The sequence below is a fragment of the Anolis sagrei genome, chromosome 4, assembly GCF_037176765.1.
Source record: "Anolis sagrei isolate rAnoSag1 chromosome 4, rAnoSag1.mat, whole genome shotgun sequence".
NCBI classification, from domain to species: domain Eukaryota; kingdom Metazoa; phylum Chordata; class Lepidosauria; order Squamata; family Dactyloidae; genus Anolis; species Anolis sagrei.
In genome coordinates this window covers 229,115,953-229,135,730 of record NC_090024.1, presented here as the reverse complement: position 1 = coordinate 229,135,730, position 19,778 = coordinate 229,115,953, and the positions used below count along the sequence as shown (strand labels likewise).

The 19,778-nt window shown below is 42.0% G+C and overlaps 1 protein-coding gene across 1 annotated transcript; it reads left to right on the top strand.

Annotated features, from left to right (window-relative positions):
• The first annotated feature begins 1,582 nt into the window (after positions 1 to 1,582).
• On the top strand, positions 1,583 to 17,439 carry LOC132772777 (androgen-induced gene 1 protein-like). The gene is made up of 6 exons (XM_067468213.1): positions 1,583 to 1,853; positions 5,780 to 5,923; positions 10,464 to 10,565; positions 12,861 to 12,976; positions 14,521 to 14,672; positions 16,022 to 17,439. The coding sequence occupies exons 1-6, from the start codon at positions 1,686 to 1,688 to the stop codon at positions 16,045 to 16,047; spliced, it is 708 nt and encodes a 235-aa protein (XP_067324314.1). The 5' UTR covers positions 1,583 to 1,685; the 3' UTR covers positions 16,048 to 17,439.
• The last annotated feature ends 2,339 nt before the right edge of the window (positions 17,440 to 19,778 follow it).

Below are 19,778 nucleotides of genomic sequence, written 5' to 3'. Positions count from 1 at the left end.
GATTATGCTTGAAATTTCTCTCTGAGTGATATGACGATAGTCCTGAATCAATCTGTCAACCGTTTGCTTGTGAAACTCGGGGGTTGCTGTCACAGGACATCCAACTCTTTGTTTGTCACACAAGTCAAACACCTCAACATCTTTAAACTTACTCGCCCAATGACGCACAGTATTTATTTATTTATTTGGTAGTTTTGTATACTGGTCTTCTCACCTCCATTCGAGGGACTCGGGCCGGTTTCCAACATCAATATTACAGACCGTCATTAAAACATATTTCTAAATCACACTAAAACATTAAAACATTGAAACAATTAAAAAATACAATCATATGATTACAGTGGTCAGTCGTCATCAAAGTCATTACTCGTCGTCATCCATCCATATCACAGGATCATAGCTCATTCGTTGAATGCCAATCCCCAAAGCCAGGTTTTCACCTGTTTCCTGAACGTTAAGATCGAAGGGGCAGTTCTGATCTCCAGTGGAAGGGAGTTCCAGAGTCGAGGGGCCACCACCAAGAAGGCCCTGTCTCTCATCCCCACTAGCCGCGCCTGTGAGGCTGGTGGGATCGAGAGCTGGGCCCCTCCAGACGATCTTAGTAATCTTGATGGCTCATAGGGGAGGATACGTTCGGACAGGTAAGTTGGGCCGGAGTCGTTTAGGGCTTTATAGGTTATAACCAGCATTTTGAATTGTGCTCAGAAGCTGACTGGCAGCCAGTGGAGCTGGCACAACAGAGGAGTAGTATGCTCCCTGTACCTCGCTCCTGTTAGTTTCCTGGCTGCCGCACGTTGGACTAATTGAAGCTTCTGGGCAGTCTTCAGAGGCAACCCCACGTAGAGAGCATTGCAGTAATCTAAACGGGATGTAACCAAAGCGTGGACCACCGTGGCCAAGTCAGACTTCCCAAGGTACTCACATCAACACAATCACCACAGTTTGCATTCTCTGATGAATCTCCTTTGGGGGGACACCTTTCTGCTGTCAAGAATTCAATGACTGCACATTGCTTAAGTCGCATTGACCGGCCATCTGTGCAGGTTTCCATACTTCGCACTTTAACAACACAACTTTAGCAACATGTAATCTTACTAATAATATTACAATATAATGGTATAGTGCAATATAGTAATGTACTATGTACTATGGTAATAATATAATATATTGTATGAAAATATATATTGTAAGTCCCCTTCGGGGTGAGAAGGGCAGCATATAAATGCCGTAAATAAATAAATAAATAAACCGTACAATGCTGTACAGGAGAGTCTACTGAACAAGCCAGTACCTGCCACATACCAGTACTGCCATCTGTTGAGGAGTTAGGAAGGTGGAGGCATTACTTTTCATTCAACCCTCCTAGATGCTCCCTGTGACCTCTGCATCCCCCTTTCCCCTCGTCCTCCTCCTCCTCACACACACACACACACACCTCCCCCCCCCCCGTGAGATGCTGTAAACATGGTACGCCCCGCCCTGCCCTCTGTGAGGTGGAGAGGCCTAGTGGCGACGCGCAGGCCAAAGATGGCGGCGGGCGGCTGAGGGCGCGCGCGCGCCCGCCCATGTCTCCCCCGCGGCGCATGCGCTGAGCTTCCCTCCGGCGCGTGGCGTGGCTCTCGCTCCTGCCACTGCCGCCGCCGCCGCCCTCTTTCTCCCCTTCTCCATCCCAATGAAGAGCCGCCATGGTGCTGGGGGCCCGGGCTCTGCGGGCCGCGGCGTTGCTACACTTCCTCTGCTTGCTGTGGGCGACTTTCGCCCTGAGCCAGAACATAGGGCTGCCCAAGTCGGTCCGCAAGGCGCAGGACACCACCTACGGCGGACACTGGAAGCACCTGACCTTCCTCAACCAGGTGCCGGCGGTGAATGAGGCGCGCCTGCGCAGACGGGGTCCTGCACGTGCAGGGGGGCGGGGCCTGCTGAAAAGGGGGAGCCAATAAGGAGAGGGATAGGGAGGGAGGAGGAGGGGCTTCTCCAAAAGTAAATATTGAGAGGGATGGATTGTCGAAGGCTTTCATGGCTGGAATCACTAGGTTCTTGTAGGTTTTTTCGGGCTATAGAGCCATGTTCTAGAGGCATTTCTCCTGACGTTTCGCCTGCATCTATAGCAAGCATCCTCAGAGGTAGTGAGATCTGTTGGAAATAGGACAATGGGTTTATATATCTGTGGAATGGCTGGGGTGGGGCAAGGAGCTCTTCTCTGCTGGAGCTAGGTGTGAATGTTTCAACTGACCACCTTCATTAGCATTTGAAGGCCTGGCTGAGCCTGGGAAAATGTTCTGTTGAGAGGTGTTTCCCAGGCTCAGCCAGGCCTTCAAATGCTAATGAAGGTGGTCAGTTGAAACATTCACACCTAAGTGCAGCAGGGAAGAGCTCCTTGCCCCACTCCAGCCATTCCACAGATATATAAACCCATTGTCCTAATTCCAACAGACCTCACTACCTCTGAGGATGCTTGCCATAGATGCATACAAAACGTCAGGAGAAATGCCTCTATTTAGCACAATCAGCAAAGTGACCAGTGTATTGTCGAAGGCTTTCATGGCTGGAATCACTAGGTTCTTGTAGGTTTTTTCGGGCTGTAGGGCCATGTTCTAGAGGCATTTCTCCTGACATTTCGCCTGCATCTATGGCAAGCATCCTCAGAGGTAGTGAGGTCTGTTGGAATTAGGACAATGGGTTTATATATCTGTGGAATGGCTGGGGTGGGGCAAATTTATTATTATTATTATTTACCTTACTTATATACCGCTGTTCTCAGCCTGAAGGCGACTCACAGCGGTTCACAACAAATACGAACAGCAAAAGTTCAGTGCTACAGTATAGAAGCAGTTAACAACCTAACACATTACACGATTAATAAAGTTACTACAATACCCATTCACTGTCGTCTCGTCATCAAAAACATGTTCCAGATTCGTCATCCATTGTTCCATTCCAGTGTTCATTAACCAATCATTGCACTAATTATTCAAACGCCTGCTCAAACAGCCAGGTCTTCACCTTTTTGCGGAATACCATTAGAGATGGTGCTAGTCTAATGTCCGTAGGAAGGGCGTTCCACAGCCGAGGAGCCACCACCGAGAAGGCCCTATCTCTCGTCCCCGCCAGCCGAGCTTGAGAAGCAGGCAGGATCAAGAGCAGGGCCTCCCCGGAAGATCTCAGATTCCTGGTGGGTTCATAGGCAGAGATGCGGTCAAAGAGCAAAGAGCTCTCTGCTGAAGGTAGGTGTGAAAGTTTCAGCTGACCACCTTCATTAGCATTTGAAGGCTTGGCTGAGCCTGGGAAAATGTTCTGTTGAGAGGTGTTAAGATGTGCCTTCAACCAGAGAAGTCAGCCATAGCAGAGCACCTGATGAACCAGCCTGGACACAGCATATTATTTGAGAACACAGAAATGCTGGACCACTCCAACAACCACCATGTCAAACTACACAGAGAAGCCATTGAAATCCACAAGCATGTGGACAATTTCAACAGAAAGGAGGAGACCATGAAAATGAACAAAATCTGGCTACCAGTATTAAAAAAAACTCTAAAATTACTACAGCTAAACAGCAGAGAGGAAACAACCAGGCACATCTTAACACCTCTCAACAGAACATTTTCCCAGGCTCAGCCAAGCCTTCAAATGCTAATGAAGGTGGTCAACTGAAACATTCACACCTAGCTTCAGCAGAGAGCTCTTTGCCCCACCCCAGTCATTCCACAGATATATAAACCCATTTTCCTATTTCCAACAGACCTCACTACCTCTGAGGATGCTTGCCATAGATGCAGGCGAAACGTCAGGAGAAATGCCTCTAGAACATGGCCCTATAGCCCGAAAAAACCTACAAGAACCTATTGAGAGGGATGGCTTGCTGTGAGTTTTCCACATGGGCCAAAAGCGTTCTCTCCTCAAACACACAAGAACTCTTGTCTGTTTGAGCCAAGGGTAAACGTTGCTATTGGCCAGCTTGATTAACATTGAATAGCCTTGCAGCTTCAAAGCCTGGCTGCTTCCTGCCACAGCAACCCAGTGATTCCAGCCATGAAATCTTTCAACCACTCTTGTATGCTTGAGACAAGTGTGAATGTTGCTATTTGGCCAGCTTGGTTAACATTGAATAGCCTTGCAGCTTCAAAGCCTGGCTGCTTCCTGCCACAGCAACCCAGTGATTCCAGCCATGAAATCCTTCAACCACTCTTGTATGCTTGAGACAAGTGTGAATGTTGCTATTTGGCCCGCTTGATTAGCACTGAATAGCCTTGCAGCTTCAAAGCCTGGCTGCTTCCTGCCACACCAACCCAGTGATTCCAGCCATGAAATCCTTCAACCACTCTTGTATGCTTGAGACAAGTGTGAATGTTGCAATTTGGCCAGCTTGATTAGCACTGAATAGCCTTGCAGCTTCAAAGCCTGGCTGCTTGCTGCCACAGCAACCCAGTGATTCCAGCCATGAAATCCTTCAACCATTCTTGTCTGCTTGAGGCAAGTGTGAATGTTGCTATTTGGCCAGCGTGATTAACATTGAATAGCCTTGCAGCTTTAAAACCTGGCTGCTTCCTGCCACAGCAACCCAGTGATTCCAGCCATGAAATCCTTCAAATATTCCTGTATACTTGAGACAAGTGTGAATGTTGCAATTTGGCCAGCTTGATTAGCACTGAACAGCCTTGCAGCTTTAAAGCCTGGCTGCTTCCTGCCTGGGGGAATCCTTTGTTGGGATTTGTTAGCTGGCCCTGATTGTTTCCTGCCTGCAAAACGTTAGAAGAAAATGCTTCTGGAGCATGGCCATGCAGCCTGGAAAACTCAGTGATTCCAGCCATGAAATCCTTCAACCACTCTTGTCTGCTTGAGGCAAGTGTGAATGTTGCAATTTGGTCAGCTTGATTAGCATTGAATAGCCTTGCAGCTTCAAAGCCTGCCTGCTTCCTGTTTGTGGGAATCCTTTGTTGGAGGGTGTTAGCTGGCCTTGATTATTTCCTGTCTGCAAAACGTCGGGAGAGACTGTTTCTGGAACATGGCCATGCAGCCTGGAAAACTCACAGCAACCCAGTGATTCTAGCCAAGATATCCTTCGATCACATATCGAGAGGTTCACCTGACTTGCTGCATTGTTAGGCATGTGATTGATAGGTGCCTCTTCTTTAGTTGCAAAGCAAAAAGCTTGACACTTCTAGGACTACAAGAGTTTGCTCTGATAAGGCATGCCCTCTATTTGAGGTTTTGAAAACAGATCCTTTATAGCAGGCATGGGTCTTCCATCCAAGTGCTTTGGAATTCAACTCCCACAATTCCTAGCAGCCTCAGGCCTCTTCCTGTTCCCCCTTGACCTGGTGGGTTGAAGTTTGCCTGTGCCTGCTGTAAGTGATCTTTGAACCTGTACCTGGCTTCACAGGGAGTGGGGATAAAACATTGATTTGGGCCTTATTCCATATGGCAATACATGCCTTGAATTACTTATGGCAGATTTTGCAAGGTCAGTGGGATGCTTACCAGATGGGTCTTGATTTAAAGGAGTGGAAGCTTGTTACAGTGGACTGTTTATTGGTAACATGACATACAAACTGCTCATGCTTGCTCTAGTCCAACAAAGAGATGCCGATTTTACAAATATGACTAATGTTTCAACTCCTTTTTAGATCAATTTTATATCACAACTTGAAATTGATATAAACATATCCACACCAAAATCAAGCACCCGTAGTAAATCGTGTATGAGTATAATTTGATTTCTCAACAATACAAGTGTATTTATCATGCGCTGTAATTCAATGTCTTTGTCATTTAATAGGTCCTGCAGAACATATTGTATATACTGTGTACCACAATTGATACTGTAGCTCTGTGCCTCCCTTCGGAAGAGAAGACTGTGTCACGCGCATTGGTGCCTATCAGGGATTTCATCTTCTCAGCATTTGTATTCCCCATTGGCTTGGTAAGCTTTAGATTCTTTATTAGCACTTTATACTTCTGAGATCGAATACTGTTGTTTTATCTACAACTATTTCTGTATGTTATTGTTTTTACCAGGGAGTACCGTGAATTTGGTGATGTTGTGTTGATTGTTTATTGTCTACTCGTATGTTTTGATTTGCACTTGTTGTATTTTGCATGTCACATCTTGAGTGTTTTGTGAGCTACCCCAAGTCCCTCTATTTATTATTATTATTATTATTATTATTATTATTATTATTATTATTTGAAACACAACAAGTTGAGTCCACAGCAGACACTGCTGGCTGTTAAATTGGATCACACTTTGCACACTTCCCAAGTGTCTAGGACTGTGTGATGTATCGGCGAATAATGTGTGCAGATCCCAGTAGGATGGCCTTTTCAGCTGGCAGATGGTAATTTTGTCAATGCCAATTGTGTTTAAGTGCAGGCCAGGGTCTTTAGGCACTGCACCCAGTGTGCCAATCACTACTGTGACCACCTTGACTGGCTTTTGCCAAGGTCTTTGCAGTTCGATCTTTAAATCCTCGTATCGTGTCAGCTTTTCCAGTTGTTTTTCTTCAATCCTGCTGTCACCTGGGATGGCAACATCGACAATCCATACTTTGTTTTTTAACATGATTGTGAGGTCAGGAGTATTGTGCTCCAAAACTCTGTCTGAATTCAGAAGTCCCAGAGTAGCTTGACATGTTCATTCTCTGTAACTTTTTCCGGCTTGTGATCCCACCAGTTTTGTCGCAGGCAGATGGTATTTGTGGCACAAGTTCCAATGAATCATCTGAGCAACAGTGTTATGCCTCTGCTTGTAGTCTGTCTGCGCAATAATAATAATAATTATTATTATTATTATTATTATTATTATTATTATTGAGTAATCCTTTTAATTGTAACTGTTAGCAAGTAGCTGGGTTTTGAAGTCTTTGTTAATATCATGGACAAAGGGTTGTACAGCTATACAGTTTGTTATCCAGGGTCCATGTGTATCCAGGCTCCATGTGTATTTAGTAACATTGTTTGATTATTTTCCCCCCACTGCCCTGCCAATAAGACTAGGAAAAGTCATGAAGGCTGAGAGCAGATTGTGCGACTGATTTTTCCTGCTTGCACATTTCTCATAGTTGTATGGGGGAGAGGTTTGTGTTTGTTCACTTTGAAACCTGATAATTTATCCCTTTTTTGTGCATAATCCATCATGTACTTATAAGTGTAGACTAGAGGTTCTTGATCATGAATAAGTTTTCGGGAGTCGAAATAATAATTTCTCTTTCTGTGATTTTCTTCTTTAATTTTATTTCAAACTAAAACAGTATTTTCAAATGTTGTGAATATTTCGTATAATCTCCATGAAAGAAATCAGAGTGCAAAGCAATAAATAAAATGACTTGCTGTGATGCATGCAAACTGTAGCTATCCACTGTTTCCTGCAGAAGGGATCTGTCAAAGGGTTTTGCGATCTCAAAATGATTAGGAGTCACTGATAGAGATATAATTCAAGAATGTCTGCTTTTGAAGTATGAGCATATGCACTTTATGCTACCTGGAACTGTTCCCAATTCTACCATACCAGCTTCATGGTTAGATTTGGACCAAATCACCATCATATCAGTATTTTTAGACTTGCCAAATACTGTGTGTTCCTATGATGATGGTTTATAGGCTGCAGTGAAAAGTAGTTTTTTCTCTTATGGGTGGGACTCAATGTTTTACCATTAGGTCTGTTTTCTCTGGGTCTCCAGGGGTAAAAGAATCTCGCATATGTTCCATTGTGCATCCAGAACACTCTGTTTTTATTATCCTCTATGATCCACTCCAACAATATTGTCATGACAACAAATGCTTTTGGTTCATACTAATAATGAGCCTTTTATCATGCCAAGGAAATGCTACGATGTTTTCAAAGATAACATAGAACCCCCATTTTAAAATGTGTTTTATAGATCTCATTATGAAATATCACCCTGCATCATTCCTGCCACTAGAGCAAGCTATGTCCACTCGAGAAAAGCCCAGTATGCTAATATATCTACTTAACATCTACTTATGCATTGATGAGTATTGTCTAGAAAATTATATACTACATTACAGAATCCCACTTGAGAGAAAACTGAAGGGTGTTAACATCATTTATATCAGGAATGGGCAAACTTTTTTGCCTTGTGGCCGCATTGCAGGCTGGGCCAGGAGAGGGCAGGGAAGGGCCTGGGTCATCCTCAGGTTGTCCTCCTGGCATAAGGACAGGGCTGCTCACCCCCGTCTTTATGCTGGGAGAAAGGCAAGACAAGCAGTGAATGCACCCCAATCCCCCCTCCCAATTCTTGATCCTCCTTCCCAATCCTTGGGCTGTCCTCTTGGCATTATGCCTGAAGGAGGGTGAGACAGTGCAGTGGCTGAGAGTGCTCCAGAGAGCCGTCACCAGAGTGTATCTTCTCGAGCCATCCTCCGGGCATAAGGATGGGGCCACTTGCACCATCCTTGTGCCAGGAGGAAGGCAAGATACGCAATGGCTGAGAGCACTCCAGAGGACTCTCAGCTGCTGCATGCCTTCCTGCCTCGAATGTGGCGGGCCACCGTGTCTTATGCCAAGAGGACAAGGAAAAAGAGGAGGAGGGCCTGAGGTAAGTACCCAGGGGGCTGCATCCGGCCCCCAGGCCTTAGTTTGCACATGCCTGATTTATATGGTGGAACATCTTAATTGCACGATTGCTGTTAACTATTATTGTTATGTAAACAGAAGCAACAAGAAACTCTCAGTCAACATGAAATTCTTATGGTGAGGGAGCTGGTGTTTTGTTTTGTTGTTGTTATATTATTTTCTAATACACTATTGACAGTTTCTCTTGCTTGATAAAAAGCAACTTCTGAGATTACATTATAACTGTAATACTGTATATTCCCAATGGTTTATAACAGAGGTCCTCAAACTTTTTAAGTTTGGGGGGGGGGGGGTGGCGGGTCCACGGTTCCTCAGACTTTTGAGGGTGACCTGTAGTTTGGGGGAAAAAAATGAACTAATTCCTATACACACTGCACATATATCGATAAGACGAAGCGGATTATTTTAGTGTAATTAGATGTTTGTGTAGTAGTGATATGTTGGTTTTTGTCATGTTGGTTCATTGTAAACTGTCTTTTGTATGTTGTACACCGCCGCGAGTCGCCCCAGGGCTGAGAGCGGCGGTTAATAAATGCAGCAAATAAATAAATAAATAAATATAAATATCTGTAATGCAAAAAAAAACAAAAAAAAAACCAAAAGCAAAAACACAAAAGAAATGAAGACAAAACAATATTTTAAATGAAGAACAATTTTCACCAACATAAACTTCTCTATCTTTCAATGGGAAGTGTGGGCCTACTTTTGGATGATGAAATAGTCAAGTTAATTAGGATTGTTTTTGTGTGCCGTCAAGTAATCTCAAACTTAGGGCAAACTTAAGTCTAAAGTTTAGGGAAGGGAACAGGCAAATGACCTTGGAGGGCCGCATCCGGCCCACAGGCCTTAGTTTGAGAACCCGTGGTTTATAATATGCCATGAAGCATATGAATCATAGAATCATAGAATCATAGAATCATAGAGTTGGAAGAGACCTCATGGGCCATCCAGTCCAACCCCCTGCCAAGAAGCAGGAATATTGCATTCAAATCACCCCTGACAAATGGCCATCCAGCCTCTGCTTAAAAGCTTCCAAAGAAGGAGCCTCCACCACACTCCGGGGCAGAGAGTTCCACTGCTGAACGGCTCTCACAGTCAGGAAGTTCTTCCTAATGTTCAGATGGAATCTCCTCTCTTGTAGCTTGAAGCCATTGTTCCGCGTCCTAGTCTCCAAGGAAGCAGAAAACAAGCTTGCTCCCTCCTCCCTGTGGCTTCCTCTCACATATTTATACATGGCTATCATATCTCCTCTCAGCCTTCTCTTCTTCAGGCTAAACATGCCCAGTTCCCTAAGCCGCTCCTCATAGGGCTTGTTCTCCAGACCCTTGATCATTTTAGTCGCCCTCCTCTGGACACTTTCCAGCTTGTCAACATCTCTCTTGAATTGTGGTGCCCAGAATTGGACACAATATTCCAGATGTGGTCTAACCAAAGCAGAATAGAGGGGTAGCATTACTTCCTTAGATCTAGACACTATGCTTCTATTGATGCAGGCCAAAATCCCATTGGCTTTTTTTGCCGCCACATCACATTGTTGGCTCATGTTTAACTTGTTGTTTAACTTGTTTAACTTGTTAGAGAAATCCTGTAGTTGGAGCATTGGCCTATCAGAGACACAGGGTTAATGTAATGTTATATGGTGTTATGTGATCCTAACACTATATAACATGAAATTAAGAGTTTTTATTAATCTATCTGAAGATTAAATGAAAAGAATAATATACTATATCCATAATGCAAAATGGTCTGTTTGTGAAGAGGAAAGTGGAAGAGCAATGCAAATATTTTGATGTTAATTTTTTTAGATACCCATAATTACCATTTGTATCATATATTAATTATTCATGTTTGAATGTTTTTCTCTCAGTTTGTAGCTGTTGCTTTCTGGGGCCTTTATGCATATGACAGAGAACTAGTGTACCCTAAAGAGCTTGATGACATTAATCCAAGTTGGCTTAATCACTCTATGGTAAGTGAATGGTAAGTGGTACATTGATATAATAATTCTAAGCAAAGTAAATACTTAAGTACATGGAGTGTTTTCATTATTACTCTGATTAAAAAGTAACTGTTCTGGAGACATGATCTGTGAACCTAATCATATTTCACATTAAACCAAGTTTGGGGAATATGTGAGCTTCGTTTGCCCCCTATTTTTGTTGTTCACATCTTCTGTACCCAGAATTTGTGACTGTATTATTGGAATTTTTCTCTCATGTCAGCAAATGCTTGTTTTTCACAGCACAAACAAAAAGAGAACGGCACTTTGACTTCAAAAGAAAAGGAGTGGAGAGCATGTTTTTATTTTAAAGGGATACAGCGCCCCCTCCCCACTCTGGTCAATCGTCAGGCCGAGGTCCTACTGGTCAATCGTAAGGCCGAGCAGGGTATAGGGTTACAGCCTGTGTTAGACGGGGTTACACTCCCCCTGAAGACGCAGGTTCGCAGCTTGGGAGTGATCCTGGAGTCATCGCTGAGCCTGGAACCCCAGGTCTCAGCGGTGGCCGGGAGAGCTTTCGCACAATTAAAACTTGTGCGCCAGCTGCGCCCGTACCTTGGGAAGTCGGATCTGGCCACGGTGGTCCACGCTCTTGTCACATCCCGGTTGGATTACTGCAACACACTCTACGTGGGGTTGCCTTTGAAGACTGCTCGGAAACTCCAACTAGTCCAACGGGAGGCAGCCAGATTGCTCACCGGAGCGGCATACAGGGAGCATACCACCCCCCTGTTATGCCAGCTCCACTGGCTGCCGATCCAATTCCGAGCGCAATTCAAGGTGCTGGTTTTAACCTACAAAACCCTATACGGTTCCGGCCCAGTGTATCTGTCCGAACGGATCTCCCTCTACATCCCACCTCGGAGTCTAAGATCTTCTGGGGAGGCCCTGCTCTCGACCCCGCCTTTATCACAAGTGAGACTGGCGGGGACGAGGAGCAGGGCCTTCTCAGTGGTGGCCCCCCACCTGTGGAACTCACTCCCTGGGGAGATCAGATCAGCGACTTCCCTTCTCTCATTCAGGAAAAAGCTGAAAACTTGGATGTGGGACCAGGCTTTTGGAAACTCTGGCAGCTAAAAAGAAAGACCATAATGATGGGCAAATAATGAAGAAACCTATTGGACCTATGGAACGCGGAACACTGACCATGAGACTGTTTATTGATGTGCTATTGTGCTATATATTGATGTTTTAATCTGTTAATTGTTTAACTATTGTAATTGTTTTTATATTTGTATGTGTTTGGATAAGGGCATCGAATTGTGCCTTCTTTTTGTAAGCCGCCCTGAGTCCCCCCTCGGGGGTGAGAAGGGCGGGGTATAAGCAGCAGAAATAAATAAATAAATAAATAAATAAATAATATCATAGTACCATCAAAACAAGTTGTTGCTTCTGGAAAGCCAAGCAGGGTAGGCAGTATTTTCTCCCTCACTCCCATTTTTTTTCCATGCCAGAAATGACTTGAGAAACCGCAAGTCGCTTCTGGGATGAGATAATTCTGCATCTGCAAGGACTTTGCCCGGGGACGGCCAGATGTTTGATGTTTTACAATCCTGTGGGAGGCTTCTGTCATGTCCCCATATTGGAAGCTAGAGCTGAGATGGGAGCTCACCCAACTCCCCGGATTCAAACTGCCAACCTGTTGGTCAGTAGTCCTGCCGGCACAAGGGTTTAACCCATTGCATTACCTGGGGCTCCCACACTGGCTCTTGTCCCCTCATGGCCTTAGTTTTCAAAATAGGACAGACATACCCTTCCTACCTCTCTGTCCTATTTTGAACACGAATGCCAAAGAGTTCTGCAGACTGCAAAGTTGCATCAGCATACTGTATCTGTATGCAGTCCATGTCAACTTCTTCTGAGATAGCAGAACTTCTTCCTGTAGCCCCACCACGCATAAGCCAGCAAAACTTGGATGTAGGAATGCATCATAAATATCTAAAATGATGTTTAAAAATTGTGTTTTATGAATTTCTAGGGCTTTTATATCACACACTAACTTTATATTTCTCATTGCACAATACATTCATGTATGCACTGTATTTCCAGCATAACTTTCTAACCACAGATACAGAAGCTCCATTTGCGGGAGAAAGAAGGAAACTGACAAAAAATTCTCTTTTTGGAAAAACCATATTTCCCTTGTGATAAACACAGCACAAAGAATTAGTATATAATATTATAGCACTGCTGAAATCAATGTAACGATCAATACTATTGTTTAAATATTTACCTCATGTCCTTGTGTGTGGTTTTGATTTTTAGCATACTACAATTCTGCCACTGCTATTCATAGAGCTGTATATATGTCCTCACAAGTATCCCAGTAGGATTAAAGGAATTTTTGGACTTGCCTTCTTTGCAGTTACATACCTCGTCTGGTAGGTATTTACTTTTTGCCTTTTACAGTAGAATCTTTCTTACTCATTGTTGCTCAGACAATTAACTTGACACATTTGTTTTAAGAATCTGAGGAAGCATTCATTTGGATATCATCACACAGATACATCTCTGCAGTGGCTTCCTCCAAATGATTTACTATAATTCATCCAGGGGCCCTTCCACACAGCCTTATATCCCAGAATATCAAGGCAGAAAATCCCACAATATCTGCTTTGAACTGGGTTATCTGAGTCCACAGTCAGATAATGTGGGATTTTCTGCCTTGATATTCCGGGATATAAAGCTGTGTGGAAGGGCTCTAAGGCACTTGTGTTGTTGTTGTGGCCCTCAAGTCATTTCTAACTTACAGCAAACCGATCCTGGGGCTTTATTGGCAAGATTTGTTCAGAGAGGGTTTGCCTTTGCTTTCATCTGAGGCTGAGACAATTTGACTTGTCGAGATTCACCTAATGGCTTTTCATGACTGAATGGGAATTCAAGCTGTGGTCACTGGCATGGTTATTCCTTTCTTAAGCCACTACAAAATGCTGGCTTTCCAAATAACAAGTTAGAAAATTTTACAAATGTTATCTAGACAATGCATATTAGTCAAATATCATTAATTAAATTATTATAAGCACAGATTTATGATCCAATTAAAATGTAAGAATTTTTACTCCCAAATGTTTTAACTGTGAAAGTTAAATGATCATGTATATTCTATTTAAATTAGTGTCAAGCATTGTGGAACCAGCGTCTTTAATGAAATCCAAATTTAGATAATGTTTATCGTTTTGTATGTGCAATGAATAATAATAATGTAATAATTATTATAATTTTGTATTTGTTTCCTCTCTCTCCTTTCAGAGAGTTGTATTTGCTTGTGACTTCAGAAATAAGGGCATGCAATCAGCTAACAATTACAATTTTATGGCTCTTTATATCTCATTGTTGGTGTAAAATTAGAATTAAAGATTCAACAGTATATGGATCTGTTTTAGTGAGCCTGATAAGCTCCATCTCCTCAATAGCTAACATTTCTCTGTGCCCTATATTGTTTCCTAAGCTCTGTTATTTGTGTTATGCTAGTAATGCTATAACCATAATATTATATGCCCAGGGCCAACAACTAAAAGTTATGGCTGCATCCAGTTCCAAATTCTGAGAACTTCCTCTTAAACAACAAATAAGCCCTGGGCTCGTTCTTTGCTGGTCTCATAGACCTCTGATAAGGATTACCATGAATGTATTAGATCTTGTTCACACGCACTTTATCTTTTTCTTCATAACTATGAAATTCTACAAAATATTGATGCTGGCAATAAACCTTATCTATCTCAACCAGTGCTGTGAATAGGTTGGATTGAAAACAGTGCTGGACTTGATAGTTCCTTTGGCCAAAATTATTGTTTCTTATCTTAGTTGCTTTCCTATTCTGTTTTAGGGCTCATTCCAGCTCCCTGCTTCACTTGAAAGATATTTCAGTGTGAATATTTCAGTCCTACCCAAGACCATAATATTTATCTCTCTCTTTTTTTTAAAGGATATTGTGGGTTCACTATAAATCTGGGATTTGGGCGTATCCAGTTCTAGGAGTGCTCAGTCCAGGTGGGATGGTAATATTTTTCTTTGTCACTTTCGTTATCATGGTAACCTTCTACTTCCTTGGGGAACAACTAACAAACTGGCTGTGGAGTAAGTAAAGCAGTGTTTTTTTCTTGCCTTTTTAATGTTATTGTTTTTGATAGTGCTTTAGCGAAACCTAAGGGCCACATTTTCAATATTCAGTATGTTAGTAAGCAGAGAAAAAATGTGTTCACTCAGGAAACAGCTTTTTAAAAGTAATGATGACTGATACATGTTTAATATATTTTCGAAGGCTTTCATGACCGGAATCACTGGGTTGTTGTGAGTTTCCGACGTTTCACTTGCATCTATGGCAGGCATCCTCAGAGGTTGTGTGGTCTCACAACCTCCAAGGATGCCTGCCATAGGTGTAAGCGAAACGTCAGGAGAGAATGCTTCTGGAACATGGCCATACAGCCCAGAAAACACACAACAACCCACTGATATATGTTTCCTCTCGAGTGGCTCCACAAACACTGCAGAAATTCCCAGACATTCTATCAAGCCCTACTCTTCACTAAAAGGCTTGATTTTGACATGGCATTGGACTAGCCATGCCACCTCTCTTAAAATAATTGTCAAAACAATCTTCCCTGCCCCAGTGCAAAAAAAAAAAAATCTGCAATTATACTAAATACCTTATGCTTAGGCACCATTTCACCAGATGGCTGTCTGTGAAGAGAAGACCTCATCATCTTAAGGACCGTCTCTCATTCTCCCATCATCGGAGGTCACAACGACCATCCCAACATGACTAACTTTATATACCGGGTCCTAGAGAAGTGCACTTGGAAAGGACCAGACGCAGGGCTTTTTCTATTTCTGCCCCTGCCTTGTGGAATTCCTTGCCTCCCTATATGAGAGCCATGCGTGAGTTAGGGCCTTTTACCCTAGCACTTAAGACCTGGCTTTTTACTAGAGCTTTTGATCTTTGTTAATTTTATCAATATCTGTATGTATATATTTTTATCCTTTACAATTTTAGCTTGTAAATCGCCTAGAGCATCTTGGATGGAGGGTGATTAATAAGTAATTAAATGATGATGATGATCATGAATAGCTGAACATTTTGCAATAGAGCATACAAAGCCAGCTGAGAGCGAAAGGAAAGCATAGAAGACCACCGATGAGATTTATCTTTAGATTCTGCTAAGAATTATATAATAATAAAATTATTATTATTATTATTATTATAACAATAATAATAATAATAATAATAATAATACATCACACAGTCCTAGACGCTTGGGAAGTGTTCGACTTGTGATTTTGGGATACGAAATCCAGCATATAGATCTCGTTTGCTGTGACATACTATGCTTTTGTGATAATAGTAATAATAATAATAATAATAATAATGTGTTGCGCTGTGCCTAATGGCAAAATATTCTGAAACTTTTTTTTTATTTTTTCCCTAGCAAGACGTAAGAAGAAGTATGCATAGAGAGGAACCTGGAAAAAGTATAAGACCATTAAAAGTTGAAACTGGCTTATGGAAGAGAGTGCAACTTTAATCAAGATAAACATGCCAACCATAGCTGGTTCATAAGTATTCAGAAAATAGCATTTTCCTCAGTATGATATGTGATAGTAAAAACACAAAAACAGAAAGAAAAAAACAGAAGAAAATCAGAATAATTGCGCTTCTATCAAGTTTTCTGCTTTTATATATAGAAACTCAGGATATATATGAACAGATTGTGTGCACATAGGGCTTTTCGCTCACATGACAATAGAATGTCCAGTTTATTGGGATAAGATACACTCAAATATAAATAAGAATATAAGGATTTCACATATATTTATGCACCTGTCACCTAAAAAAAGATTATTTAAATTCGTACGGCGATACACATTTGGGGGAAAAGTGCAATGTCTTTCCTCCCAGCAGGAATGTACCACTAGGACAGTGGTTCTCAACCTGGGGTCCCCAGATGTTTTTGGCCTTCAACTCCCAGAAATCCTAACAGCTGGTAAACTGGCTGGGATTTCTGGGAGTTGTAGGTCAAAAACATCTGGGGACCCCAGGTTGAGAACCACTGCACCTAGAAGAAAACTGTTATATGCAAAATATATTTGCTAAAATAGTATGCAGGCCAAGGTTTTTGAACTATGCAACTATAATTGGGTAGAGCTCATGTTGCTTGATTCTTTTGTCTCTACGCCAGATTTCAGCACATGCGTATAAAAGTTTTTCATTGGCTGTTATACAATTGTCATATTCTGCCTGGAAATTCATCAAATATTGTTTTCATAAGTCAATGTATAGATTGAGGATAACTTATTCAAAACGTTTGGGGCTAGAAGTGTTTTGATTTATTTATTTATTTATTTATTTATTTATGGAAATCTGTATTTACCTACATGTACATAATGAAAAATCTTGGAAATGAGATAGAACTCTAAACACAACATTTATGTATGTTTCATATATACCTCATATGCATAGCATGAAAATAATTTTATATATTTAAACCCACTTTGGCACAGGTTTTAGGGCTGCATAAAGGTGTCCTCAGTCACCCCTGTGGAAAATGCTGCAGTATTTGAATGTTAGAATTCCAGATAAAGGGTGCTCAACTTACCTCACTATTTAATTTGGAATAAAATAAACATGGCTCTGCCAAGTGATGAGTAGGATAAGGCAAGCGGGTGGGAACACTGATGTGCACTGTATTTTTTACATGTGTTTTCTGAGCTCACAGGCAAGGCCAATATACAAACAACGTGTCTTTGAATAAGTACAGGGAGCACTCCTCAATGTTCCCAAACATGCATCAGCAAGTCAGACAAGAATGTATTTCCTTTGATTTCAATAAATACAGTTTATATTGAATTTTATCAGGTTGCTTTGTTATAATAATCTATTACATGGGACATCGTATTTTTGATTAAAATGTAGTGGAATCAATGGAGTCCATTTAGACGTGAAGCAAATGAAGCCGGCAAACAAGACAAAATGAATTTTAAGGTTCTTTACTGGTTTTACAATTAGGACAAAGGTGGCAGCCCAACTCACATTAGTCCAAAACTGCAACCCTTAAGCAAGGTATATACGGCCATATTTATACCTTTAACAAACATTCATTGGCAAACGGTCATGCACAGATCAAACTATTTACTGCATTTCTATGCCGCCTTTCTCAGCCCGAAGACGACTCATGACTATTTTTCAGCATGTCATCACTTCCTTACCTATATATATGGTTTTAACCTTTACTTAAAACTTGTTTATGGACTTTTCCAGACAACTTCAGATAGCAAATATCAGCAGGTTAGTGGATCACCCAAAGTGCAGTCAGACTATTTATAGGACAGGCTACATATAATCAGGCACCTAGTTCCCTCACTTAGAAAATGGCACTTTTAAGTGACTCAAAAGTACAGGTCAAAGCAATTAAAATTGTTTTTTAATAATCAGCTCCTTAGAATCATAGAATCACAGAGTTGGAAGAAATCTCACGGGCCATCCAGTCCAACCCCTTGCCAAGAAGCAGGAAAATTGCATTCAAAGCATTCCCGACAGATGGCCATCCAGCCTCTGTTTAAAAGCTTCCAAAGAAGGAGCCTCCACCACACTTCGGGCAGAAAGTTCCACTGCTGAATGGCTCTCACAGTCAGGAAGTTCTTCCTCATGTTCAGATGGAATCTCCTCTCTTGTAGTTGGAAGCCATTGTTCCGCGTGCCAGTCTCCAGGGCAGCACAAAACAAGTTCACTCCCTCCTCCCTATGACTTCCTTCAAACGCTATGCATTGTTTCCCACAAACAGAATTTTAAACCTCAAATTTCATCAAATACTGGATTCCTATCAGCTGACATCTTTGGAAATAAGCTGTTAATGAACCAGTTCTTTGGATTCTAACAGATAGACTTCGCTCTCTTTTTTCACTTCAGAGTAATAGTGTTGTGCAATATTTCACTTTATTTCAAAATATCCATGGTTATAATATTTCACTTTACTTTTGCATCCATGGTTCTAAAACTACTTGTCTTTAATATGAAATACTTTCCTTCCTTTTTAACTCACACAGAATCAGCTGATCATTATTATTCACAGCTTACCAGCATCTCTGCATGTATAAAGCAGATGGAAGAATCTAATTAAAGATTTGTTTCTAGTAATAGAGGACTCAAGTAGCTAACTGAAAAGGGAGGGCAGAGTACAGATATGCCAGAGGTCTTCTCATTTGTGTTTCATTAACACACAATTTCCTGGATGTTTGGATTATGCTTCTAGATCCAGGGAAGTCATGCTACCCCTCTATTCTGCCTTGGTCAGACCACACCTGGAATCACACTGTGTCCAATTCTGGGCACTGCAATTGAAGGGAGATGTTGACAAGCTGGAATATGTCCAGAAGAGGGCGACTAAAATGATCAAGGGTCTGGAGAACAAGCCCTATGAGGAGCGCCTTAAAGAGCTTGGCATGTTTAGCCTGCAGAAGAGAAGGCTGAGAGGACACATGATGGCCATGTATAAATATGTGAAGGGAAGACAGGGAGGAGGGAGCAGGTTTGTTTTCTGCTGCCCTGGAGACTAGGACATGGAACAATGGCTTCAACTTCAGGAAAGGAGATTCTACCTGAACATAAGGAAGAACTTCCTAACTCTGTGTGAGAGAGCCGTTCAGCAGTGGAACTCTCTTCCCCAGAATGTGGTGGAGGCTCCCTCTTTGGAGGCTTTTAAACAGAGGTTGGATGGCCATCTGTTGGGGGTGCTTTGAATGTGATTTTCCTGCTTCTTGGAAGGGGGTTGAACTGGATGTCTCCTACAAGGTCTCATCCAACTCTATGATTCATTTCGGGGGGGGGGGGGCATTGTTTTTTATTTCTGCTGTGAGAAACATATTCAGGTACAGTCTATAAATCACAAATCCATACTAAATATATGAACGTGTTATCTCAAGATGTCTCTAACTAAAAAAAAATATATGTCAGATCAGGATATTGTGAGTATATGAGGCATTCACCCTTTTAATAAGGACTCATATCTCAAAAGTCAGTGATATATGATTTCATAAAATGCGATATTTATTATTAAAAGGTTATATGGGGTGGGGATGTCGGCAGCTGCCTCATGTGACACTGGTCCTCGTGCAGCATATTTGGAAACATTAGCCAACTATTTGTACTTCTGAAGCAGTATCTCTAGGTAAATGCTGCCTTTGTGGCCA

Coding starts and splice junctions, on each gene's coding strand:
- LOC132772777 (XM_067468213.1), top strand. CDS start 1,686: ATGGTGCTGGGGGCCCGGGCTCTGCGGGCCGCGGCGTTGCTACACTTC. Junction 5,924..10,463: donor TTGTATTCCCCATTGGCTTG/GTAAGCTTTAGA, acceptor TTTTTCTCTCAG/TTTGTAGCTGTTGCTTTCTG. Junction 12,977..14,520: donor GCAGTTACATACCTCGTCTG/GTAGGTATTTAC, acceptor TTTTTTTTAAAG/GATATTGTGGGTTCACTATA.